A 25,261-nucleotide genomic window follows, 5' to 3' on the forward strand; every position below is an offset into this window, starting at 1 on the left:
TCTACTAAAAAAGACCTTTAATTTGATGTGCATATTGACCTATGCTTCCTTTAAGATTTTCTTCTGACTCCTTGTGGGCCGTCCCCCTGAAGAGTTATTGGATCACTGAATATGTGTTATAATAGAGTTTTATGCCCTGTAACTTTGTACCAAGTATTGTACCTCTATCTGCATTATTTTTTTAAAATATTTAACTGTCCAGGAACTTTTTTACCACCCTGTATATATATATATAATATATATATGAATTTGAACGGATGGTGTTTTTGACCTCTAGGGACCTCAAAACGAAAAAAAAATCGGTCCCGGGTCCAGGTCTTACCGTGAGTACTACGGTAATAGCTTATTCCCTATATGGAAAATTCGCTAAAATGAATGGCGCAAATTAGTCAATCCTATCAAAAGCTGTGGCAGTTCAAAGTTTGCAAATTTCAACTTTAGTTACCCAGTTTGAGGGGAAGGGGGTGAAAATTTGCATACACCAAAAACTTATTTTTTTATCATATAAACATTCCCTTAGTATTAACATTTCATCTTTATTAATAAAAAAATATCAGGGGTAGGGACTTTTGAGACACACGGTATTACCACAAGGCAGGGAAGTAGGTGTTAAAGGTATAGGTAGTTTTATCTATGGTATAAGCATGATAGTTCCTGTGGGAGGCTTTTGAATGAATGAATCAATATATTATAGTTTAAAATTGTACTGATGAAGTAGTGTCGCTTCATGGTTAGTTAAACCAAGCCAGCTTTTCATTCAACTAAAAAAGAAGAAGAAGAATAATTCTAGCAGAAGAACATTAAGAGCAGAAGCGCAGAAGGTACCTTTTGCTAATTTGCTTTTATTGTTATTTTTGTAGGCCTAGCCTATTTGTTGATTTTTTTTAGGTTGAAGAGTTTGAACGTAATAATATTGCTACAAAATATTGGAAGTAAAAATGGATTTTATTAATCTCTCTGCATCGATGACGATGCTAGAGCTTGTCAGATTTCTGTTACAAGAAAGCAATGACTCTTTTTCCTTTTACAGTGGAAAACTCTGTGATGTTGAATTAATTAAGGTAAGGTTAGCGACTTGTGTGAACCTGGCATAGTTTAGCCTAGGCCTTGTTCTTTTTTTATCGCTATCACCCCTGTGATATACCTCTATATTTGTCTACTTTGTTTAAGATGAAGACGGTATTTGTTTACTTTAGGGGCTTCTAATGAATTTTGAAAAAAATGTTATTTTCTCATTAATTGGCCTATTTTGAACACTTTTTACATTTGGCACTTTTGGGGCAAACGCCTATTTCACCCTAAAAATCGCGTTTGAAAATTGCAAAAAGTGCTAAAAATTTGAGTGGTACTTTTACTCTTAATGTGTTTTTACTATTACTTAGGACCTACAGAACTGAATATAATCCAACCTAACTTTATCTAATCTAATCTAACCTAACCTAACCTAACCTAACTTAACCTAACCCAACCCTACCTAACCAATGCTTAGATTAGCAATATGCCGAAAAAAGCGGATTATTAGTTAAACCAAGGTTAGGTTAGGTTAGGTTAGGTTAGTTTAGGTTAGGTTAGTTTAGGTTAGGTTAGGTTAGTTCAGGTTAGGTAAGGTATGGCTAGTTATTAAGTTATTATTTAATTTAATTAGCCTAAAATCACCTGAATATTTGAAATCTAACCTAACCTAACCTAACTTAACCTTACGTTTAAACTAACCTAACTATTTTTAAACTAACCTAACCTAACCTAACTTAACCTAATCTAACTTAACCTAACCTAACCCAACCCTACCTAACCAATGCTTAGGTTAGCAATATGCCGAAAATAGCGGATTTTTAGTTAAACCAAGGTTAGGTTATAATAAACATAACATCTGCTTATTACTACAATAATAAAAACACATTTAAAGAAAGGCAAGGGGGGGGAAACCCTGATTTTCAAAGTAAAAATGGCAATTGCTGAAAGATTTTCGCGATTTTCAAACGCAATTTTCAGGGTGAAATATGCGTTTGCCCCAAAAGTGCCAAATGTAAAAAGTGTTCAAAATAGGCCAAATAATGAGAAAAAAACATTTTTTTCAAAATTCGTTAGAAGCCCCTAAAGTAAACAAATACCGATGAAGACTCTTCATCACCCCTGTAAACAAAAGGCAAAACACGCCTTTTTATCTAGGCCTAACTTTGATAGGCTACTATTTGTTGAGACTGAATTTGAAATAAGCCCTTTGCGGTTAGGTACACTTCCATATTTGTTGGCACAAACAACCGAATGAGTAATATAGATTATTCAATTGTTTAATTCGATATATCGTTTGGTTAGTTAGGTTAGGTTAATTTTCATTCGGTTGTTTGTGCCAACAGATATGGAAGTGGATCCCCCTTTACTTGTAGTCAAAGCATGCTTATAGTAGTTTGGGCAACGATTGTGTAAATATAGTGTTGACGACACGAGTACAGCAGAAAATCTAAGGTGAACAAGCCTTGGCGAGGGCCTTAAAAACTTCTACTAGTGTCGTTAACACTATCTACGCAATTTTTGCACACTACTTTACCTACGAGGCTGCGACAGTGTTTTAATTACAAAAAATCGCTACCGGTAGGCCTACTCATAACTTCTAATAGAGGTTATGTTTTAACCTTAACCTAATTAATAGAGGTTTAGTTTATAACCTCTAATAGCCACCGACAGTGATGCAATTAAACATTGTACCAAATACTAAGTAATAGGACCACTCAACAATTAAATTGGCCTGAACAGCATTGCATGAGTAGTGATGGGTAGTGAGTAGTAATGGCATTGAGTAACTGGCTTACCAACTCACCAAGGCTCATATTTTAATTTTTCTACTCGTGTCGTAAACATTATCTTTACGCAATCGTTGTGTAAACTACTATTAATGACCTCAAATATAAGTTATAAATATATTTTCTTATGAAGTGATGATTTTAGAGCCTAAATGAAAAAATAACATTTTAACTAAGCTACAGCTTACAAACAATTTAAAGGAATACATTGTGGTGCAGCAACTCTTTTACTACGTTAACTAAATTATAATAAGTAAAACAATAAGATTTGGTCAATAACGTAAGAAAAAACAGCTACACTTAAATAGGCCTATTACACCATGTTTTGGCTTAAGCGTGTGGCTGATGTCTACTCGTAGCCATTGGCGAAATGTCCAGCTGCTGATTATTTCTTGTCATTGAAATGGGGCGTATGCAAAAACCCCAGCACTCAAGAAGCTTCTTCCTTTAGTCGTCGGTTGGCATGTGCAATGTGCATATGCATTAGCGTAGCAATGGTAGAGCAAGTGGAGCAGTTGCTTCATTGCTGATGGCTGGGGGGGGGGGGGGGAGTTACTTCTCAGAGCCCCAGTACAGTAACTTATCCATATTACTGGGGCCGAATCCCTGAAGTCCCCGGTGGCCGAATTAACTGCCTTCTGGGGCCATGAATCCTCCGGGAGGGGATGTAGGGGCTCTTACCATAGCTAAGAGAGCTGTCTGATACAGAGAGACAGTCTATGTCCAGAGAGATTTGGTAGATGGAGAGGTTGGAGAAGCTGCTGTTTAGGGGACACCCAAGAGCCGAGGGGGAAGGTATGGGGGTTTAGTGAGTGGGAGAAAATTTTGCGCCGTTCCGGCCAAACCTCGCATGCGGGGTTGGTTCGGCAGATTGGCCACAACCTAAACCCCAACTCTCACTTGTTAGTTAGCTGCGGACAGCTACCTTCTGCCACTGGGTGTTGGTCCATCTACAGAACCAAGTGAGGGGAGCCCTAGACTAAGGTGTAATGCGATCCGTGCCAAGAGTCTTGTGGCACTGGGGGCCTAATATTCAGTGTCTTAACGGAGCCTTCTGGGAACCAGGGGTAACCCAGTCGTACGCACACCTTACCTCTCTAATCGGGTCACTGGGGAGGTGGACTTAGATATCCGGTATTCAAGAGAACAATGTAGACAATCTGACCCAAATGGAGGAGGAAGGTCTACTGAAATCTGACAATGACGACAAGCTCGCAGAAACCGGAAAGGAAAAGGTGCTATCCAGAAGTGAGAGGAGGCTGGTGTGGGCTGCCAAGTACCCTAACTCTGCTTCCTGCAAAGCCAGTTCCTCCTGGAACTAGTATGCTGGGAAAAAGCAGGGCAAGGGTGGTACCCCCAAAGCTGACTCTAATGAAGCCTCCAGGAAGAAAGGTGGAGGCTACAAAGGATTGGCTGGTCAAGCAAGTTCAGGAGCTGAGTCCTTTCAGGGAAATCTCGCTACTGCTTGCCCCGGCCAGAGACCTTGTGAAAACTGTGAAGGTATATTTTTGTGCCCAGCCCTACAAGGTCTGCGTATGAGATCCCTTGGCCTATTGATGGGAGATCAAAGGGAAGAACAGGTTACCATAGTCAAAAGGCTCTCACGGTTCACCAAGGACCTGGGATGTGACGGAGAATGAGGACCTGTGAACAAGAGTGCACAATAAGCTGTTCTAGCTGCGATGCAATCCCATGGTAACTTGTAAGCCTGGCCCTCTATAAAAAAAAAAAAAAAAAAAAAAAGAGCCGAGGGGAGCTTTGGACAGGAGCAGTGGAGGACTATGAGAGCCGAGTGTTTAGGAAATTTTCAACGTGGGGCGTGTGAATACTTTTAGCGCCTAGGCACATCAAAACACTAATCAAGTCACTCAATTTTAATGACTTGGTCAATTGTCAACGACCGAACGGCTTAGTAAATCTTGAACAGGACACAGGGATCTAGAGTCAAGCTGGTCCTGGTCTGCTACGAAAAGGATAACCTAAGCAACTGTACTGGCTTTGAGGAACTTTGAGTTGTGTTGAGTTTTAAATGGAATTGTTAATATTGTAGATAGACTTCAGAGTAATAAATTTATGAATCATATTTTAGTCAGTCAATGAGAGAGTACTGAAAAACCACAGAAAATTTGTAGCATATGCAGAAAATAAGGCAAAATACATAGTAAATACCTTAGAATGGGATGCAAACAAATATATATACTCTCTAATCACTCAATAGTGCCATTAAAGTTACAGTTAAAACTCTCATAAATACTTTTTTGAACATTATTATTCAACATGCATCTATCCTAACTCTAAATAAATACCAAGCAGGTTGAGAATTAGTGTATTATCAAACATTAACAAACATTGGTCTACTTGTGAATTTTCATGTAGACCAATAAAATAACAAAATTATTTCACAATTAATTTGGAATTTCACATAAATGGCTCAAACTATTTTGATTAAAATTTAGTATGTTTTAGGTCTTATAACTCTTAACAAAATTGCGCAACCTCCATTGCTGTACAAATGGCCATTGCTGTTCAAAAGTTATTGCAAATTTTGTGATTTTCCCCATAAAATATTATAGTACTCCCGACGCTTACTCATGCATGATAAGGATTGTTGAATGGAAGAAAATAGATTTCAGACTGCTGATATTGTTGTTTGTTTTAATATGTTTCAGGAAAACTCAGAAAAAAGCAACAGTATTAGTACAGTGTGTCAGTATGTTTGTAAAAAGGTTCGTGAAGTATGGAATGTCCGCAATCTTGGCATAATTGCTGTGTAAGTGATCATTAGTTAAGTAGAATATTTACTAAAGTGAACTGAATTTCAAGCTTAAAATCATAAACGCTCCCAGTATGATAAAAATTATAGTAATATACCGTAATAATAGTACTTAATATATTATTAGATAATTATAAAATAAGGTTAACAATTAATGATTTGAGAAAATATACGATATCGACAGGTTGATATTTACCTGTTTCAAAACCAAACGCTTAAACCAAAAGCCCAATCAACCTTTAGACAGTTTGATTAAATCACCATTATAGGCTAGCTAATGAATCTTCTTTAGTGAGAAATATATTGGCTCACCCCCTACTTTCCCGGATAGGTTCCACACACAAGCCCCAGGTGTGGGCAGTGAAATGCAATCTTGAAAGGGGGAATATAAACTGTAACCCTTCAAGTGGCAGTGCAACTATAATAGTCACGGTAGTTCGTGTCTGTAGTGGCAGCAACTATAATAGTCACAGTAGTTTGTGTCTGTAGTGGCAGCAACTATAATAGTCACAGTAGTTTGTGTCTGTAGTGGCAGCAACTATAATAGTCACAGTAGTTCGTGTCTGTAGTGGCAGCATCTATAATAGTCACAGTAGTTCGTGTCTGTAGTGGCAGCATCTATAATAGTCACAGTAGTTCGTGTCTGTAGTGACAGCAACTATAATAGTCACAGTGGTTCGTGTCTGTAGTGGCAGCAACTATAATAGTCACAGTAGTTCGTGTCTGTAGTGGCAGCAACTATAATAGTCACAGTAGTTCATGTCTGTAGTGGCAGCAACTATAATAGTCACGGTAGTTCGTGTCTGTAGTTGCAGCAACTATAATAGTCGCGTTTTGTATGGATTTTTAAAACTCCCAATAAATGGTTGAAAACGATTGTAAAATTCAATTTGTACAACAATTGAAAGATAAGATTCCAAACTTTCATTTTATTATAACTTTAAACTGCCAAACATAGTGTGTTAAAAAAAATTACAACAAGGGATATTTTCTTTCTTCTTGGTACCACTGCAACGAGAAATAAATTACCTTTTTTATGGTGTAATGGTAATAATTTTGAAAAAAACTTACATATAATATAACATAAACAGTTACAATTCAGTCACTGTTTATGTGTTTGTGAAGTGGCAGAGCAAACTATAATATCTAGGCACTGTAAAAAAATTATGTTATTATAGTTTTGTCTTTGCTGCACTCGAAAAACTTTCTACACTCGTCTTCTACGGCTCGTGCGTAAATATATCTCTCGTGTGCAGCAAAGTACCACTTCACGCACTAGTTACACAATAGTTATTTGTGTAACTAGTGGTGAAAGTGGCACTTTGCTGCACACAAGAGCAATGTTTTGATCTCGAGTGCAGCAAAGGCCTTTTTCACTCGTGTTACACATTATATTTTTCCTACAGTCACTATAAAGCATATAAATAATTAGTCTTTCAAACACTATACAAAGCTTTTTTAGGTTCAGCTAGCAACAAAAATGGTGCCCTAGAGAAAGTAGTACCCGCGGTCCGTATCACTCCGCTATTTTTCCTCGGCAAGAAATTTGCTACGCGTTTTGAGAATATAGTTCCGTATGTTTTAGCAATAATTTGAAGTGGTTTCCGGGCCTTAAAAGATGCTTGAAAGGTATTTTTTTTTTATTAAGATCGTAGGAATATTTTAAAAACGTTTAAAAGAAAAGTCCAGAAAGTTCAGGAATATCGAAACTATAAACACTAAATGACAGGTTAAATCGTAGTTATAATTAGTCAATCAGCTGCTCATAGAATTATTATCTTTAAGTGTTGCCAACCTATTTCCAAGCGTACACGGATTACGTGCATAATAAAAAAACGCTGTTTTGTGTTGTTTGGTTGGAATCCTGATGTGCGGCAAAGTATAAACCGTACGGCAAAGTATAAACCGTACGGCAAAGTATAAATATGCAGCAATTAGCAGCTTTCTGTACTATAAACATTACAGGGAAGCCAACTTTGTCGGGTGACTGTAGGAAAATAACTATTGTTTAAGGAGTGTACACATGCAATAGAAACCAGTAATTTACATCTTAGCAATCTGTTGGCAGCTCTCTTCAACTATGCCATTTGGATTTTAAAATCTGGTCACAATTTTAAAATGAAGATGAAAAATGTTTAGTTCTAGTAATATTCATAGGTTAGAGTTTGGTTTAGTCTTCTAATTAATATTAAAGTACCCAAATGATACATTAAATTGTGAATTAATTATTCCAACTATTTTGATGTATGTTGTGAAAATTATATGCAATAAACTTACCTCTATTGTTAAGTGTTCTATGAATAATCATATTTTATTTAGTGGCTTATCAAATGATGGTCTGATAGCAATTCAATTAAAAATAATGAGTAATGCATTTGCATGGTTTGTAAGAATTGTATGTAGGCTACTTCATCATTGTATATTAGAAATAAGACTTATAAATATTTTATACAATTTTTATTTTTTTATTTATTGTAGCTTAATAAATGCAGCCTTAGAAAATATTTATTAATTACTAACTAAATCTATATAATTAATACGCTACATAAAGCTTTGTCGGTTGACCTCCTCCGCAATTTCTTAACCGATTTTATCCATTGGTGTCTCATTGGAAAGAGCGGGTAGCGTAGATTTGCAAACTGACCTTACATTTTTTTTTAAGTCCATTGGGCTCTGCCCCAGTGGGTGTTATAGTTCCCATGTTATCCTTATGAAGAACATCATTGTTTACATTTTGATCAGCTGTATAATTTAATTGCTGTTATTTAGTTTTCAATTCAATTTAACGCATTGTGTACATTTCTTGATTTTGTTGAAATGAAATATTTACTACTAGGTGAAACCCGTCGAAATCGACGGTTACTTTCAAGGCTTACGCTAATTCATCTAACTGCGATAAATTGAGTGAAATTAGACATATTTTGATCATTTAGCATTTATTTATTCTCCATAAGAATAACATGGGAATTTTAAATTTAGACTTTTTTAAATTATCTCCATAACTGTTGGGCATACTGAAATAAGCTCCTACTTTAATAAATTCAAACTAAAATTGTTAGCCAACATTTATTGTAAGATAAATCCAAGTCAGAATCAAAATATAAACAAAACAACAAATAGAATTAAATTAAAACAGCTGATAGGATAGATAAAGAAAGTCTAAAGTCAAATCCAATATGTAACACACAACACCGCTTCAATATACAAAATTATTTATTTTTTTAAGCTCTACAAAATGGTTTGGAGAGAAATTAAGAATTTTTATGTTTTTAGGGTAAAAAATGGGAAAAAGCTACTTTACTTATTTGCAATTGCTCGATTTTGAGCAACATGTACACTAGTATTAATAAATAGGCCTATTAGACTAAACATTATTTAATAATATAATGTCAGTCATTAATATGGTTTCACACACTTTAAACCATATTATTGACTAAATAACTATGGACATGTTTTTCACTATTACTTACAAAGTTTTGAGAGTCATTTCACGACAACGTGAATCTCATGGCAATATAAAAAGTCCAGGAAACAATTGTCAATTGTTTCAAGAATTAGATTTTAGGTGGTAGTTGTGAATTTTGAGATGATAGTAGCTTATTAAAAACAAAACTTGACAAATAAATGTTGTAGATCTTTTCGAAACAACATAGCTTTTAAATTCCAATCATTGATCCAATCAGTAGAAAATAGGCTATCAGAAAGGATGTGACAAACATCTACTCTGGAAGACTCGAGTAAAATTTCCTAACAATGAATTTCTTTACAGAAACCACGGAGAACTGATGATTTGTGTAACCAGTCCAGACCCCAGTGTTCCTGCGGAAACTGTCAGCTTCATGGTTGAAGCAATGGCTGTGTGCTTGACCTCCTCAGTTCCAGGTCATCTACAATACATTTGTTGTAAAATCTTTCTGACAGTTGGGATTCATTTAACGTATTTATTGTAACTAGTGTACCTGTTGCTCAAATTCGAGCATTTGTGAAGCATTACAGGCATCATTTTAAAACGAATAACAGTCATAATTTCCGATGACTTTATAAGAGTCGACTCAAAGATTATGGAAATACTCAAGATGTACACAGCAGTTAAGATATAATCAAAATCTTTTGTAAATATCTTATCTTTTTTCAAAAGCTGACCTTGTTTTTTAGTGTTTTCTACAAATTTTCCCCACTCATAGCCGCATTAGGTTGTCTATAATAACGATTATAAATGCAAAAAAAAAACATTATTTCTATTTCTTCTACTGTACTTGGTTGTGTTCTATGACTTTCCTGTTTCCATTGTTTGCAAATCGGCTCTTTCAATTATTGCTCAAGAAATGTAGCACAGTGTTAATTCAGTTTTATTTTTAGTATAACAAATTGTCCAGTATTTGTCACTTTTTTCCATTGTAATTTTAAAAATTACACCAACCAAGTATCGTCTACTACAGATGCAATACGCCAAAGAATATTGTCTACGTGTAATCTCCAAGAAGTGGTAAAAAAGACAGAAACCAACCCATACAATAGATATAAGTTAACTCCATAAGAAATAATTTTAAGAGTTACTGTGATATTAGGATTTTCCACTGATTTGGTAATAGAACATTATATTGCAAAACATGGCACGATTAAGAAGAAAATCGATTTTAAAATCAGAAAAAAAACATTGCAAATACTTAATTAACCCTTTGAGTGCCAACGTCCGGGGAACCGGACGTTTTTAAAACGAGCCAAAAGTGCCGACGTCCGGCTGACCGGACGTTTCGTAATGATCGAACAGTTGTCATAACAACCGAATGGATACTCGGATTCTTTTTACCCATATATTAACATTGAGTCGAAAGTTACTAGATGCAATACATCGATTTTCGTTGGTCGAAATATCGAAAATTCGATTTTTACGAAATTTTAACCTAAAAATCACCAGATCGCGCTCGGCATTTTTAGCGCGACCTTCGGGAAAAATCATCGGCATTTTTTGAGCGTTACTTTTATTTCTCGCCTGGCACTCTAAGGGTTAATTTTGACCAATTTAGTAAACTAGCAGAGGACCCGTCCTTCGTCCGGGGTTGATGAATGTTTAAATGGTGCTTTTTGAAATCTGACATGAAAAAAAGAGTAAAATGAGATTATATTCCAATAAATTTACCTATCAAAAACTATTAACTAACTAATTAGATAAAAAAACATTTTCAAATAATAAAACAAATGAAAAACTCAAAGCTTTTACTTACTTTTAAATGATAAAATCAAACAAAGTAAAGACAAACAATAATTTACAACATCTGGTTAATATTATGGGTTGAATTAAATTAAACATGTGATCTTGTTTCTAAAAAGCATTGCTCACTAAGCATTGATTATAAAATATATCATTATATACTATGTGAACAAACAAAAACATTAACACTCTTACTACTAAAACAAACAGAAACATACTTAGCCCTACTATTTATAACTCCTACTATTCATGTACCAAAGGCAAGTGCATATAAAACTAAGTTTTTTATTGTTCTTTTTAAATTGAAATATTTGTATATAGCTTAGAATTAGGAAATGTAATGTCATTCAAACAATGTTTATGTCAAGGGTCGGTTAAGTTAAGAGGAACTTGGTTAAATATATACATGTAATGACCATGGAACGCTCGTAAAAAGTCAAGTCAAGTCAAGTCAATCATTTATTTTCACATAACGTTTTACAGATCCAGCATAGCTGGGAAACAGGTGAAATGGTCATGGACAATTAAAATACATAAAACTATAATAACTATACAATATGCTAAGAAATCAAATATATACATCATTTAAAAAATCATCAACTTTGTAATACCCTTTATTAAGCAGCAATTTGGTAACTTCTTTTTTGTATTTTTCAAAAGATTCTAATGATTTAATATTATCAGGCAGTTTATTATACAGTTTTTTCCCTAGGTATTGTGGAAGGGTTTCTAATGAGGTAAGTCTATGAATGGGCAGTTGTAAATCATTTGCGTTCTCTGATTCGAGACAGAGACGACAGACATGGTGAATGAAGATGCTGAGGACGCTCCGTGTAATATTTGTAAAAACATTATTCCAAGTGATGGAAATGGACTATTTTGTGATGGTTTCTGTCATAATTGGTTTCATCCTACGTGCATAAATATTGGACTTGATAAATATTCGCTAATTAACAGTGTGGCGGATCATGTTAAGTGGTACTGCTCAGCATGTGCTTCTAAGATTGAGAAGATCGTATCAAACCGTTGGGACATCGAAGATGTAATTAATCTACACGCAACAGTGGATAAGCTGGTTGGCGCGGTGAAAGGAGTTGTAAGTGACAATCTTTCATTAAATAGTCGTGTCAATGAAGTAATTGCTAAACAAGAAAGCATACATAACCTTTTCTGTGAACGTGAACAGGTTTCTTTGTGTAATCGTGTTTCGACGGGTTGGTCTGAGACTGAGAAGTTAATGAATGAATACAGACATTCCGATATTACACCGACTACTCAACAATCGAATGTTCAAACACCGAATGTTTCCTTAGAAAACAATACTCCACTCCATATAAGGTCAGAGGATATAATCTCGGGCGGTATACACCCCGACTCATGCAAAGCTAAAGAAGATATTATTAGTAACGACGATCAAAAAACTCTTCAGAACAAATATTCGAAGAAAAATCCCAAGTCTTTCGGGCCAAGGGAATTTAGAAGTAACAACCACAGTGACAACAACTGGAAAGCAAAACGTAATAATAAAGGCAGTGACTCTCTCGAATCCAGACGTAATCCCGTGGCCGTGAGTTATGCTGAGGTAGCAGCAAGAGAAAAAGTGAATTTAAACATAACCAAGAAAACTAGAGACTCCTATTCTTCAACCTTAGTGTCGACACATAGACCTAGCTCTGTAAATAAAGACTCCCTACCAGTTCCTAAGCATATTATCATTGGTTCAAACGAAAATACTGATGTCCTAGCGGGCGAAAGGAAGGCCTGGTTTTATTTAGGTAGAATTAAAAGTGAAACTAGTGTCTCAGCTATTGAAAGCTTGATCAAGAACTCTCTAACAGGTAATTTAGACTTAGTTATTGAAAAACTAGAATCTAAAGGCTCCAACGCTAGTTTTAAAATAGGAATAAACTTTGATAGGAAGGATGAGTTGATGTGTGGTTCACTCTGGCCAAAGAACTCGATTTTCAAGCGTTTTTTATTCAAAAGACAAGTAGGGAATCATCTACTTTAGGTAGCATTCCTACTCTATCTGCACATCCAACATCTACAGTAGCAGCAAACACAATGTTCTTAAAAACTAAGGACCACCTAAAGGCTAAGTCAAATTTAAATAAAGGTAATAGGCCTAGGCCTACTAGTGAAGTTTTATCTGTAAGCCTAGGACTAGTCATGCTTTTTCTAAATGTACAGTGCATAAGCAATAAGTGTAATGAACTCGAAATGATCTTGTCATCCAGTAATTTTGACATTCTCTGTTTTACAGAACACTGGTTGTCACATGATCAATTATGTATGTTTAACTTAATGAACTATAACCTAATTTCAGATTTTAGCAGGTCCTGTAAGAAGAACGGAGGCGTTGCGTTGTATGCCTCTAAAGATTATGCACCAAATTGTAAGGCTATAGACGTTAGTGGTTTCTGTTTGGAACAACATCATGAATTTGCCTGTCTCAGTGTGCCTGATTCCAATCTCATAGTTATAGGTGTGTATCGCTCACCCGATGGAAATCTGGAGTGGTTCCTTGACAGCCTTGAAAAACTAGTCCTATCCCTTGAAAATAGAAGAACGAAAAATAATCTGGTCCTGGGTGGTGATGTTAATATAGACATTTTAAAAGGTGAGAAACACTCAGAAGACTTTTTAAATCTTTTGAAATCCCTAAATCTTTATTGCTTGGTGTGGGAACCTACAAGAGGCAATTCGTGTCTGGACAACGTTGCGACGGATTTACCCAAAAGACTCCTGAAAACGGAAGTGAAGAGACTTGCTGTAAGTGATCACGACGCAGTCAGCCTCCATGTACAAACTGCATCAAGTGCAGTACCTGATGGTTCTGGTCGAAGAGTATGTAGGCCTATTTCAACAGACAAGATAAATAATTTTATATATCGCCTAGATAACACAAACTGGGACTTCCTTTATAATACTGGTGCGGCTGAAGATACCTTCAATTGTTTTTTTCAAAATTTCCTTCTTATGTTTAATGAATGCTTTCCCACAAGGTTACTGCCTACAAAACGCTCCAAGAAAAATCAAAATCTTCCGGACTGGAAGGACCAATCCCTAGTAACGTGGAAGAAGTGGGTGCTCCTAGCCTATGATCTCTACAGGGACAATAAAACACCCGATTCAGAGCTACGCTACAAAACTATTAAGAAGCAGTACAAACAAAAACTTCTATCAGCTAGACTGGAAAGAAATGCTCGCTTCATAGAATCTGCCAGTAATCGCTGTGCAGCAGCCTGGAAAGTTATCCATGAAGAAGGTGCTCCGTCCAAATCCCAGTTGATATCTTCAGTGACTGCGGAAGCTTTCAACGCCCATTTTATTGACTCCGTCCAGCAGACCAGAGATGCTATCAACGGTTCAGCCACTTCTGCCCTAGATATGCTGGAGAAACGTGACCCTGCAGCCTCACGGTTCAACATTACCCTTTTATCCTGTGAAAGTGTGATACGGGTGGTCCAGAAGCTCAACAACTCTCCAAGCAAAGATATATTTGAGGTATCTGTCAATCTTATTAAGAGTGTGTTTCCTAGCATTGTTAAGCCTTTTACCTATTGCCTGAACCTATGTCTCTCTGAAGGAGTCTTTCCCCAAAGACTAAAGATAGCCAAAGTTATACCTATCCATAAGAAAGGTGATCCAAACAGTCCTGAGAATTTCCGCCCTATTTCCCTACTCCCAGTATTTTCAAAAATATTTGAATCTGTAATTAAGGATCAGTTGTACAAATATTTCGAAGAGCACAATCTGCTCATGACCGGCCAGTGTGGCTTCAGGGCGGGTCTCTCGACCATAGATGCTCTGGATAAGCTTGAAGCAGTAGTACTGCATGGTTTTGAGGCTGGAGGCTTTACTGGGGCCACCCTGTGTGATCTCAGTAAGGCTTTCGACACGGTCGACCATCGGATACTGCTGGATAAATTGAATTTTTATGGAGTAAAGGGCTCTGAACTCAGGCTCATGGAGTCATACCTGGCTGGGCGTGAGCAGAGGGTGCTCATAAATGGACATATCTCTAGCCCTTGTCAGATCACTCATGGTGTCCCACAGGGGTCTGTACTTGGCCCCCTTTTGTTCATTATCATGACCAATGACCTCATTCCAAATTTTGGAGGAAATGTCATGCTATGCTGATGACACTACCCTTTTCAGTTTCTCTAAAGACCTGATAACTCTAAATGGTCAAATGTCTGAGTCCATGGGGATAGCATCAGCATGGTTCCGAGCTAACTTTTTTAAGTTAAATGAAAGTAAATCCCAAACCATTGTTTTCACTTTAAATCAGATGGATCATGAAGTTTCAAATGTTAAATTACTAGGCCTATATTTGGATCCAAAGTTAGACTGGCACTGTCATATTTCTCATGTCTGTAGTCGTTTGTCTAGGGTAATTTTTCTCCTGAGAAGACTTAGAGACTCTGTACCCAAGGAATGGTTAAAAACAGCCTATGTAGCATTTTTTCAGAGTGTACTTCTGTATGGTTTGCGTCTGTGGGGCTCCGCATCTGGGGTCGAGAGGGTCTTGCTTCTGCAAAAGAAAGCAATAAGGATTGTGAATGGTGCAGATTATCTGGACCATTGTAAACCAATCTTTGTTGCCGAGTCCTTGATGACAGTTTACAATCTCTTCATTTTGCAGTGTCTCATGTCATGTAAGAGGAAGCTTGGCACTCTCGAGCTCAGAGGAGGGGTCCACCACTACAACACTAGGAATAAGCAGGATCTAAACATACCTTATGTTAGACTAAAGAAAACCCAGGCTAGTAAGGAAATCTTAAGCTTGAAATTAATGAACAAATTGCCTTGTACAGTTCGGAACCTGCCAATCACTAAATTCCAAAAGAGGGTGAGGGAGTTCCTATTGGCTAACCCACTTTACTCAATCCATGAGTTTTTTGAACTTCCTGACAACTTGTAAGTATGTTTTTTTGTGAGTTTTGCAAGTGTGGTTTTATTTTATTTTCTATGCATGGAGTGTTGCAGGAACAAACAAATCATGTAATTTTTGCAATTTTTTAGTACTCTAACCTAGTATTAGTTCATTTGACTTTTTCCATACATGTATCATGTTCACGGAAATAAAGCATTTCATTTCATTTCAAAGCATTTCATTTCATTTCATTTCATTTCGATGTCGTGTTAAATAATTATAGTTATGGTTTTCATTCATAAAATATTCAAGATTTTTTTAAATAAATATTAATGTTTGCAGGATATAAACAGACGGAAGTGTTAATATTTTCAATTCTCTAAATAATAATTTACAGGATTGCCTAGGCTTTGAAAATGTCACAATTCTAAGGATCTTTTTTTGAATTTTGAAAATGGTTTCGGCATTTGAGCAGCTGCCCCAGAACTCTATTCCATACAACATGTTTGACACAAACAAAGCATAATAAACAATCATCCTTGTTCTGAGGTCAGTAACATGCTGCAGGACAGACATCTGGAAACAGACTGTATTTAGTTTATTAGCTAAAACTGATGTGTATTTATCCCAATTTAAAGTGTTTTGTACCTGAATACCTAAAAATTTTGTAGATGACATTTCATTAATAATTTCCCCCTGAAAATTAATATTTAATTTGATGGTTTCTCTGTCATGAGACGTTTTGAACCTGACAATTTGAGTTTTAGAACAATTTAGACTCAGACTATTTGCTCTGAACCATTTGTTTAAATCTTCAAAAGTTTGGTTTATCAAATTTTGTAAATTGTTAGGGCTGTTTGATTTTAATATAGCTGTTGTGTCATCTGCGTATAGAACAAGCTTTGAGTTTATGTTAAAAGGCTGGTCGTTGATATAGATTAAAAACAACAAGGGTCCCAATATAGAGCCCTGAGGTACACCACAATAGATCATTTTCCATTTTGAAAAGCTATAGATGTTATCTTTAAAAATAATAGTTCTTTGAAAGCGGTTTGTAAGATAGGATTTCAAAAACTTCAAAGCAATTGGAGAAAAATTGTAAAATTTAAGCTTAGAAAATAAAATATTATGTACAACACAGTCAAAGGCTTTTGACAAGTCACAAAACATTCCAGCAACATTCTTCAATGCTGCAGCCGACCTCCCACAAGAAGTCAGACAGAGCCTGAGTTGTATTACGTCCTGATCTAAAGCCATATTGTTCTTTTACAAAAATGTTATTACTTTCAAGGAAAAAAGAAATTTGCTCAGTAATAATTTTTTCAAAAACTTTAGAAAAGGCTGGTAAGATGGAAATTGGGCGATAGTTATCTGAGTTTGTTTTACTGCCATTTTTATGAAGCGGTTTCACATCAGCATATTTTAACTGATAAGGAAAAATTCCACTTTCAAAAGACTGGTTTATTATCTGACTTAAAGGTCCAGAAACAATGTTGGCAGTTTGCTTTATCAGTTTAACAGGAATTTCGTCCCAACCAGCTGACATTTTGTTTTTAAGAGTAAAAATTACTTTTGCAACATTCTCTCTGGAAACAGGCTGAAAGTTGAAATGAGGTATGTAATGATTATTGAGATTAGTATCGCTAAGAAATTTGTGGGCATCTAATTCATTGAAGAGAGCAGAGTTAAATTTCGCAATGTTGGCAAATTTATTATTAAAGTGTTCAGCTATTTCTGTGCCATTACCAATTATGCAATTATTGTCTTCAATATTACTGAAACTAGATTTATTTTTAAGGACACCTAGCTCTGAGTTAACAACTGCCCATACAGCTTTACTTTTATCTACAGAGTTCTTAATGTAATTACTGTGAGATAGTTTCTTGGCTGAGTTACACACAGATTTGAACACCTTTTTATACCTCTTAACATATTGAATAAAATGCTGGTCATTCAAATGTTTAGCTAGCCTTCATAATTCTCTTTTTCTAGCACTTGACACCATAATACCTTGGGTGATCCACTTTTTTGATTTTACATTATTTTTACAATTTGCTTTAATGCTTTTTAAAGGGAAGCAATGTTGAAAATCTAACTTAAATTTTTGCAAGAAATTATCAAAATTTTGTTGGGCATCATTAAGTACAGTGACATTCCATGAGGATTCATTAAGCACTTCTAAAAACCTTAGCGTGTTTCTTTTATTAAATATACGTTTTTTTAAACTATTGCTAGTGTTTAGCTCAGTTTTTACCCCACAATCAGTTAAGATAAACAAGGCTCTATGGTCTGATAATCCTAATTCTATATTGCAATACTTTGAAAGGTCTCTTCCTCTATTAAAAAGTATGTTGTCTATACTTGTTTGAGATTTTTGATTAATTCTGGTTGGTTCATCTGAGTAGTACATATAGCCATGACTTATTATAACATTTAAAAAAGAGTTTTTATCTTGCTTGTTTTTACAATCATTCAGAACATCAACGTTGAAATCACCTGCTATATAAACAAATTTGCTTTTGGTTTCCTTTTTTAATAAAACAAAAAACTGTTCTAACTTTTTTAAAAATAATTTAAAATTACTAGCATCTGGTACACGGTATATTGAAATGATGACTGATTTTGAACTTGGTATCTCAATACAACATCCCTCAAATACATTATCTACAAAATATACATTTAAATCATTTCTCTCCTTGACTACTACATCAGACCTAACTAAAATACAGGATCCACCATGTATACCTTCTTTTCTACAGTAAAAAGCAGCTAAGCTAAAAGAATTTAAAGCATTAAGAACAGCTATTTGATCAGGTCTTAGCCAATGTTCTACGAGACATATAACATTTATATTAGTGTTCTGTAAAATAACATTAAGATTATTGAGCTTGTTTGGAATCCCGCCTTGAATGTTTAAGAGCATAATACTCTGAAAATTCTTATTTTCTAACTTATCTAGGTTGTTAGGTCGATAAGTGGGTGTTGACAGTTTAAAGTGAGAGGAGACAGGATGGGATTGGAGTCAAGTTGGGATACATTTTCACTACAACTACTATTTACATTACTATTTACATTGAGTGATGTTGTGTCAGAAACAGGTGCATCCCCACTGTCACTTGTGATTTTCTCCAAAGTTGATGCTGTTGCCGGTCTTCTATCAGCGACATAAAAGGTCTTCATCAGGTTCCCTAGGTGTTGTCTAATCCTTTCAACAAACTCGACATAAGAAAGACCACATCTTAGAATTCTGGTAGAAGATTCGTTGCTTACTACAATCATGACTTTAGCTTTTGTTTTTTGGTGGAGCTCACATATTTTTGTAACAAAATGTTCTTTGGGGATATTGTCTCTGACACAACCCATTGGGGAACAAACAATTAGTTGATGTCCTTCTAGTGATGTGTTCTGTATGAAGCTTTTGAAAGATTCATTGTAGTCTTCAATGTTGGGTTTTGTATTAAACTTAGGCTTAGTTACTAACCCATAAACAACTGCATTGTGGAATTTTTGGAAAGTCAGAGTTTTATTAACAAAATCTGTCGTCAAAGGTTTGTTGAAATGTTTCCTGAATGCAGTTGCCACACCTGCGCTCATGTGCCTGTCACTGTCAATGTCGGCAGATGTGCAGTGGGCAAAAGCTGTATGTTTTAGACCCCTTAACTTGTGAATTACGGTGTTCATGTCCGCCTCCATCACAGTGATCGGTGCATCTTTAGTAGGCATTTTGATGTTAAGTTCACTGTAAGACGACGAACATAAACACCAATCCTGGAGTAGTCTTTTAATTTCCTCAGCAATCTACCTTTTTCCTTTCTTGTTAAAGTGAAGTCCGTGGTTTGTATATAGGTCACGGGGCAAAAGATGTAGTTCTAGAAGTCTGGTGTTTGCTGTTGAGTTCTTCACTTTTTCCGTAAGCTCATAATTAATTTGAGTGATTTTACTGTCTAGTCTAGGTAAGTCATGGCGCATAGGAAGAGAAGCAACAATTAAATTAGCCTTTATAGAACTATTCAGTAAAGTGTGAAAGTCTTTCATGACATTCTTTGCGCCTTTGTGGTCAACATTGTTGGTTCCACCCATGATCAAAATGAAATCATTCTGGTCAAAGTCTTTTGAAATTTCAGAGATATCTCGAATAACATCAGTCAACAATGCCCCAGGTTTTACAACGGCCGTTACATTAAGATTGGTATTCTGCGATAAGAGGTTACTAAGTCCTCGGCCATGACTGTCAGCCAAAATTAGTAGCTTATTAGATTTTTGTAATTTTGTCAAACATGGATTTCTTTTTCTTTTTACAGGCATGATCTTTTTGTTTGTATGGGTCACAGTTTCACCCGATGGGTTATTGTGGGTTACTTTTTCACCTGTGGCACCTGCTTCAGAAAGAACCAAAAACTTGTTGTTACATTCAATAGTAGGGACCTCATTGTTCTCTGGTATTTTTAGGGGATTTTTAGGCATTTGCCGCTGATCACAATAAGGTTGAGAATTTCTTTTATTCAAATTTGGAAAACAATTTAGACATTTTGAGTTATACTGATTACTTTCCTGTGATTCTAATTTTGATTTCCTTAATTCAGCATTGTCACATTGTAGCACACTAATTACAGCCTCTAAAGATTTTATGGAGTCAATCATATTTTTGGTTTCTTGCTTGAGTACTTCACATCTGTTACAAATAGCTTCAGTAGAAATTTTTCTCAAAGTGTCCTCTTCGATAGCAGCTTCAGTCGTTAGTTCTTTATTAACATACATGGGGAAAAAACTGTACAATAAGTTACCACTAGGTTTAAAAAATATAGCCAATACAATGTCATTTAAAAAGAATCTATCAAAATTTTTAATAGAAAAAAACTACTATCATATTAGTGAGTATTTGTTGTAAACTATTTTTAAATCAAAGTCAGTATTTTTATTTTTATTGTATTTAATTTTTTAACTATAGAATGTAAGATGATCAACAATGTATTTATTATAATTTTGACAATGTCACCTGTTTTGTAGCTAAGCTATGTATAAACGTTTTGTGACAATAAAGTTTGATTTGATTTGATTTGAACATTTTGTAACTTCTTTATCTGGTTTTCTAAGTGTGAAATTTTAGAAATTAAATCATCTTCCTTTTCTAGATGGGTTTTAATCAGATTTTTTATTTCATTGTCTTTCCCTATTATTATATCCTCTAGTTCCAGTTCACGGCAAGATTTAGTATTTTTTGTCTCATGCAAGGCTTGTTTTAACTCTTCATTTTCACGCAACATTGCACTTCCAATTTCGGTGGCTAAAGTAAGGGAATCTTCAAAATCATTTTTCTCCATCGAAGCAGCAGAAATATGGCTTAAATTCAAGATATCTTCCTCACCAGAGTTAATGCCTGAGCATGTAGGACACTGCCATGACTTTTTACAGGTTGATGAGAATTTTTTTGTTTCAATATAAGTCAGATTTACACATTTTAGATGGAACCATTTCTTACAAATCCCATTACACAAAATAGCTCCAGAGCTGGCATTTTTCTGACATACACCACACGGATATTTAATAGGTTTTAAATTTCTTTTGTTCATTTTAATTTTACTAAAGAGCAATACAATTTATTTATTATTATTATTTTTTTACAAAGAAAATGTGCTTAAGCACTTGTCAATTAAATAATAGTAAAAATGTTCAGCAAGTTAGAATATAAAATTATACTACCATTTAAAAAAATAAATAATAATAATAATAATGGGTTAAATTAATAAAAGTCCAGAAAGCAATGTAAACAAACAGACGACACAAGTCCACCTGAGTTACATAGTGTACATAGTGTTACAAAAGTTATTCATTATTAGAATAGAATGTGAAATCTACAGAAAGTGTCAAAAGTTATACCAGTAGCTTTTCAAACCAGCAGCCCTACTCCAAACACAAGTGTTCAAAATGTTAAAATGATTCAAGTTAATGTGAACTTTATAATTTCACTATTTTTTACACCAAAATCTTTCAATACAATCATTAAACATTAGCAAAATTTTAAATAATTAATTAGGGTTAGATACATTAACAGATATACAATCTCACTTATTTCATAAAATCAATAATCAATGAACCATCAAATATAAGAATAAATAAACATGTCACATGATTGTAGAGAATATTATATGCCTATTTATAAACCAGCTGTGGAATCTATATAATTAATACGCTACATGAAACTTTGTCGGTTGAACTCCTTCGCCATTTCTTAACCGATTTTATCCATTGACGTCTCATTGGAAAGAGCGTGTCGCGTAGATTTGCAAACTAGCCTTACATTTTCGAAAAAGCCCCTTGGGCTCTGCCCCAGTGGCTTTGAAAGTTCTCATGTTATCCTTATGAAGAACATAATTGTTTACATTTTGATCAGCTGTATAATTTAATTGCTGTTATTTATTTTCCAATTCAACGAAACGCATAGGCTACATTTACTGATTTGGTTTAAATTAAATATTAGCTACTTTAATTTACATTCGTACTTTATTCCAATGGGCAATTTGATATATTTTACCAAAAAAGAAAAATGAATTGACAGAGTACTGTATTTCTTGAGCAATAATTGAAAGAATCGATTTTTTACCATGGAAACATAGCAGTCATAGAACACCACCAAGTAGAAAAAAATAGAGATTTTAACCCTTAGAGTGCCAGGCGAGAAATAAAAGTAACGCTCAAAAAATGCCGATGATTTTTCCCGAAGGTCGCGCTAAAAATGCCGAGCGCGATCTGGCGATTTTTAGGTTAAAATTTCGTAAAAATCGAATTTTCGATATTTCGACCAACGAAAATCGATGTATCGCATCTAGTAACTTTCGAATCAATGTTAATATATGGGTTAAAAGAATCCGAGTATCCATTCGGTTGTTATGACAACTGTTCGATCATTACGAAACGTCCAGTCAGCCGGACGTTGGCACTTTTGGCTCGTTCTAAAAACGTCCGGTCGGCCGGACGTCGGCACTTTTGGCTTGTTTTAAAAACGTTCGGTTCCCCGGACGTTGGCACTCAAAGGGTTAAAAAAACCATTTACTATCGTTATCATCCTAAATAATGAAGAGCACTTACAATATGAAGATTCCCACAAACAATGAACAGGGATGTTAGCCAAAGTGTTACTATTTTGTAGTAAACACTGACTTAACTTTATGATGATTGGTAAAGGAAAACACTATAGGGCTGAATTAAACTGGTACGGCAAGGACATTAAATATATGTTTTCATAAAAGTCAAGTGATTTTAAAATAATATGACTACATCCAAGAAACCTTAATAAAACTTTCACTGAAGGATTTGCATTATTCACATTTAAGGGAAACAAAAAACCATCTGAACGACATTTGGCCTTTCAATTCTGCATTTTTTTCAGGTAAATATAACTTACGTTATAACAGTAACTAGGTAGCCAAATTAATGCCAATTGAAGCAAATAAAATTATGACAGAGAGGTCATGCAGAAAATCAGGTAGTTCTCAAGTAATGTAAACAAAATGTCATCGCTATATAAAATTACTGAAATTTGTAAACATACTAGCGACAACGGGTAGTACTATGCAGACTACATTATCATTGACGAAGATCAACCTGGACCACCTAATGCGGCTATTATAAGTGGGAAAGATATGTAGAATACACTAAAAAACCAGATCAGCTTTTGAAAAATGATCAAATATTTACTGGAAATGATGATTATATGTAACTGTTAGTCACGTAATCTATGAGCTGAGTCTTTTAAACTCATAGGAAATTATGACTTTTATTTGTTTTGAAATAAGTTAATTATTTGTTTTTAAATACTGTAACTACTTTACTTCTTTGCAATTGCTCGATTTCGAGCAACATGTACACTAGTTGTGAATTAATGTGGTTTGAAAGTTCAGCTTGTTTACATTTGGGTGGCATAGCAAACTGCAAACATTGTATGTGTTTTCATGGCAGCCATGGAGACCAATCAATATTTACTTTTAAAATCCTCAACTCAGAACTTTTAAAGCCAAAGGGGCAAAGCCCACAGTCAGTATCAAAGTGTGAATAGTCCTATAATGGTCCTTGATATGGTAGCTATATTTTTGTAAAATGTAAGCCCAGTCAGTTCAGTAGTTTATGCGCCTATTAGTAATACACATACAGACAGACACCACTAGATTTTTATATAATATTATAGATCACAATTTAAATATTAACAGCTGTTTCATTCAAAAGTAGTGTAAATGTATGCATATGGCCGAAATGTAAACACATCTGAAGAGGGAACTTTAAAGGCCTCTGGGGCAGAGCCCCAAGGGAATTTACCTTGTTTCTCTTTTGATGGCTCATCTACAGACTAAGACCTCTCTTTAGAGACCCCTACCAAGTTTCTACGCCCAGCCTTTCTCTGTAATTAGCTGTGACAAAACCCCGTTTTTCCTCCATAAGAATAACATGGGATGGGAATTTAAAGGCCACTGGGGCAGAGCCCCAAAGGAATTCACCACGTTTCTCTTTTGATGGCTCATCTACAGACCAAGACCTTTCTTTAGGGACCCCTACCGAGTTTCTACACCCAGCCGTTCTCTCAAATTAGCTGTCACAAAGAAAAACAGTTTCAAATTAATATATAGATTTTTAGATTGCCTAAATATTGTCAATAACTGAGATGTTACAGGGCTGTATGTCTGAATCAGAAAAAAATGTTACCCAGTACCAGTACTAATTGGTGGCAATTTCAAATTTCACAGATCATGGGTGAAAAACACACATTTCAATTGACTATTATACCTATTTTTCCAACTTTCCTCCTAAGGGCAAAGTTGCTATTTCACTCAAAATGTTTACGATGTTTGGTTTTCCTGATGTCGACTGTTAGTAAATGGTCTTCAGTCTTTAGCAAGCTATCAACGATGAAGTTTTTTGTTCAAACAATTAAGAGTAGTTTTTGTTCAAGCAACAAACAGTTTGTGAAGGTACAAACAGTGCCTTGGACTCTGGTTATTATTAAAAAATCTTACATTATATTCATGCACCTGTGCTATGATTGAAAAAGTATTTTTTTTACATCTTTGCCAACAAGACTGATTTTTGTATATATAATAGGTTAAGTACCTTAGTCCGTCTTCAGTCTTAAGTTAGTCTAGGGATGACTAATTTCGGGTCAAAGAACCATTATCAAATCCTTGTAAACATCAATTGAAGTTGGTCATAAATAGGACAGAAGTCTTCATCAACACATAAATACAGTTTCACACATAAAGTTCACAATTATAAAAAAAAAAACATAAATTAAAAACATTTAAAAGACAATAGGCCGGCCACATGTCGGTTCATTACGTGTATCAATGTTGCTTCTCTGTAACTACTACTGTGAATACTACTTTATAATAGCTTGCTAAAAAGAACAAAAGTATAGATTAATATGGTATAAAGTATAACTTTTTTTGCAGAAAATTCAAAAGTGACTCAGGATAACCTAAAAAATGATGGGACAATGGATATGGATGTATCACCAGATTTGATACAAGTAAATGCTTCAATTAAAGAGGTAAAATACAATAGTGGTTTAATACCTTTTACTGCCCTGATTCTTGTAGTCTGTAAAACCC

General features: G+C 35.0%; 2 protein-coding genes across 2 annotated transcripts in view; both read left to right on the forward strand.

Moving 5' to 3' along the window:
• The first annotated feature begins 894 nt into the window (after positions 1–894).
• Positions 895–25,261, forward strand: part of LOC129005819 (molybdopterin synthase catalytic subunit-like) — a 40,393-nt gene continuing 16,026 nt past the window's right edge. The window contains exons 1-4 of the mRNA XM_054434830.1: positions 895–1,061; positions 5,471–5,571; positions 9,344–9,456; positions 25,103–25,200. Of these exons, the coding sequence (XP_054290805.1) occupies positions 939–1,061; positions 5,471–5,571; positions 9,344–9,456; positions 25,103–25,200 (435 nt within the window). The 5' untranslated portion in view covers positions 895–938. The remainder of the gene's footprint in view (positions 1,062–5,470; positions 5,572–9,343; positions 9,457–25,102; positions 25,201–25,261) is intronic.
• Positions 12,855–25,261, forward strand: part of LOC129005818 (uncharacterized) — a 127,777-nt gene continuing 115,370 nt past the window's right edge. The window contains exons 1-2 of the mRNA XM_054434829.1: positions 12,855–14,293; positions 15,607–15,709. Coding sequence (XP_054290804.1) covers positions 12,956–14,293; positions 15,607–15,645 — 1,377 coding nt within the window. The 5' untranslated portion in view covers positions 12,855–12,955 and the 3' untranslated portion in view covers positions 15,646–15,709. The remainder of the gene's footprint in view (positions 14,294–15,606; positions 15,710–25,261) is intronic.

Source organism: Macrosteles quadrilineatus, unplaced genomic scaffold (genome assembly GCF_028750875.1).
Source record: "Macrosteles quadrilineatus isolate MER2022 unplaced genomic scaffold, UCM_ALF_1.0 Scaffold_35__1_contigs__length_1230758, whole genome shotgun sequence".
Lineage (NCBI taxonomy): Eukaryota > Metazoa > Arthropoda > Insecta > Hemiptera > Cicadellidae > Macrosteles > Macrosteles quadrilineatus.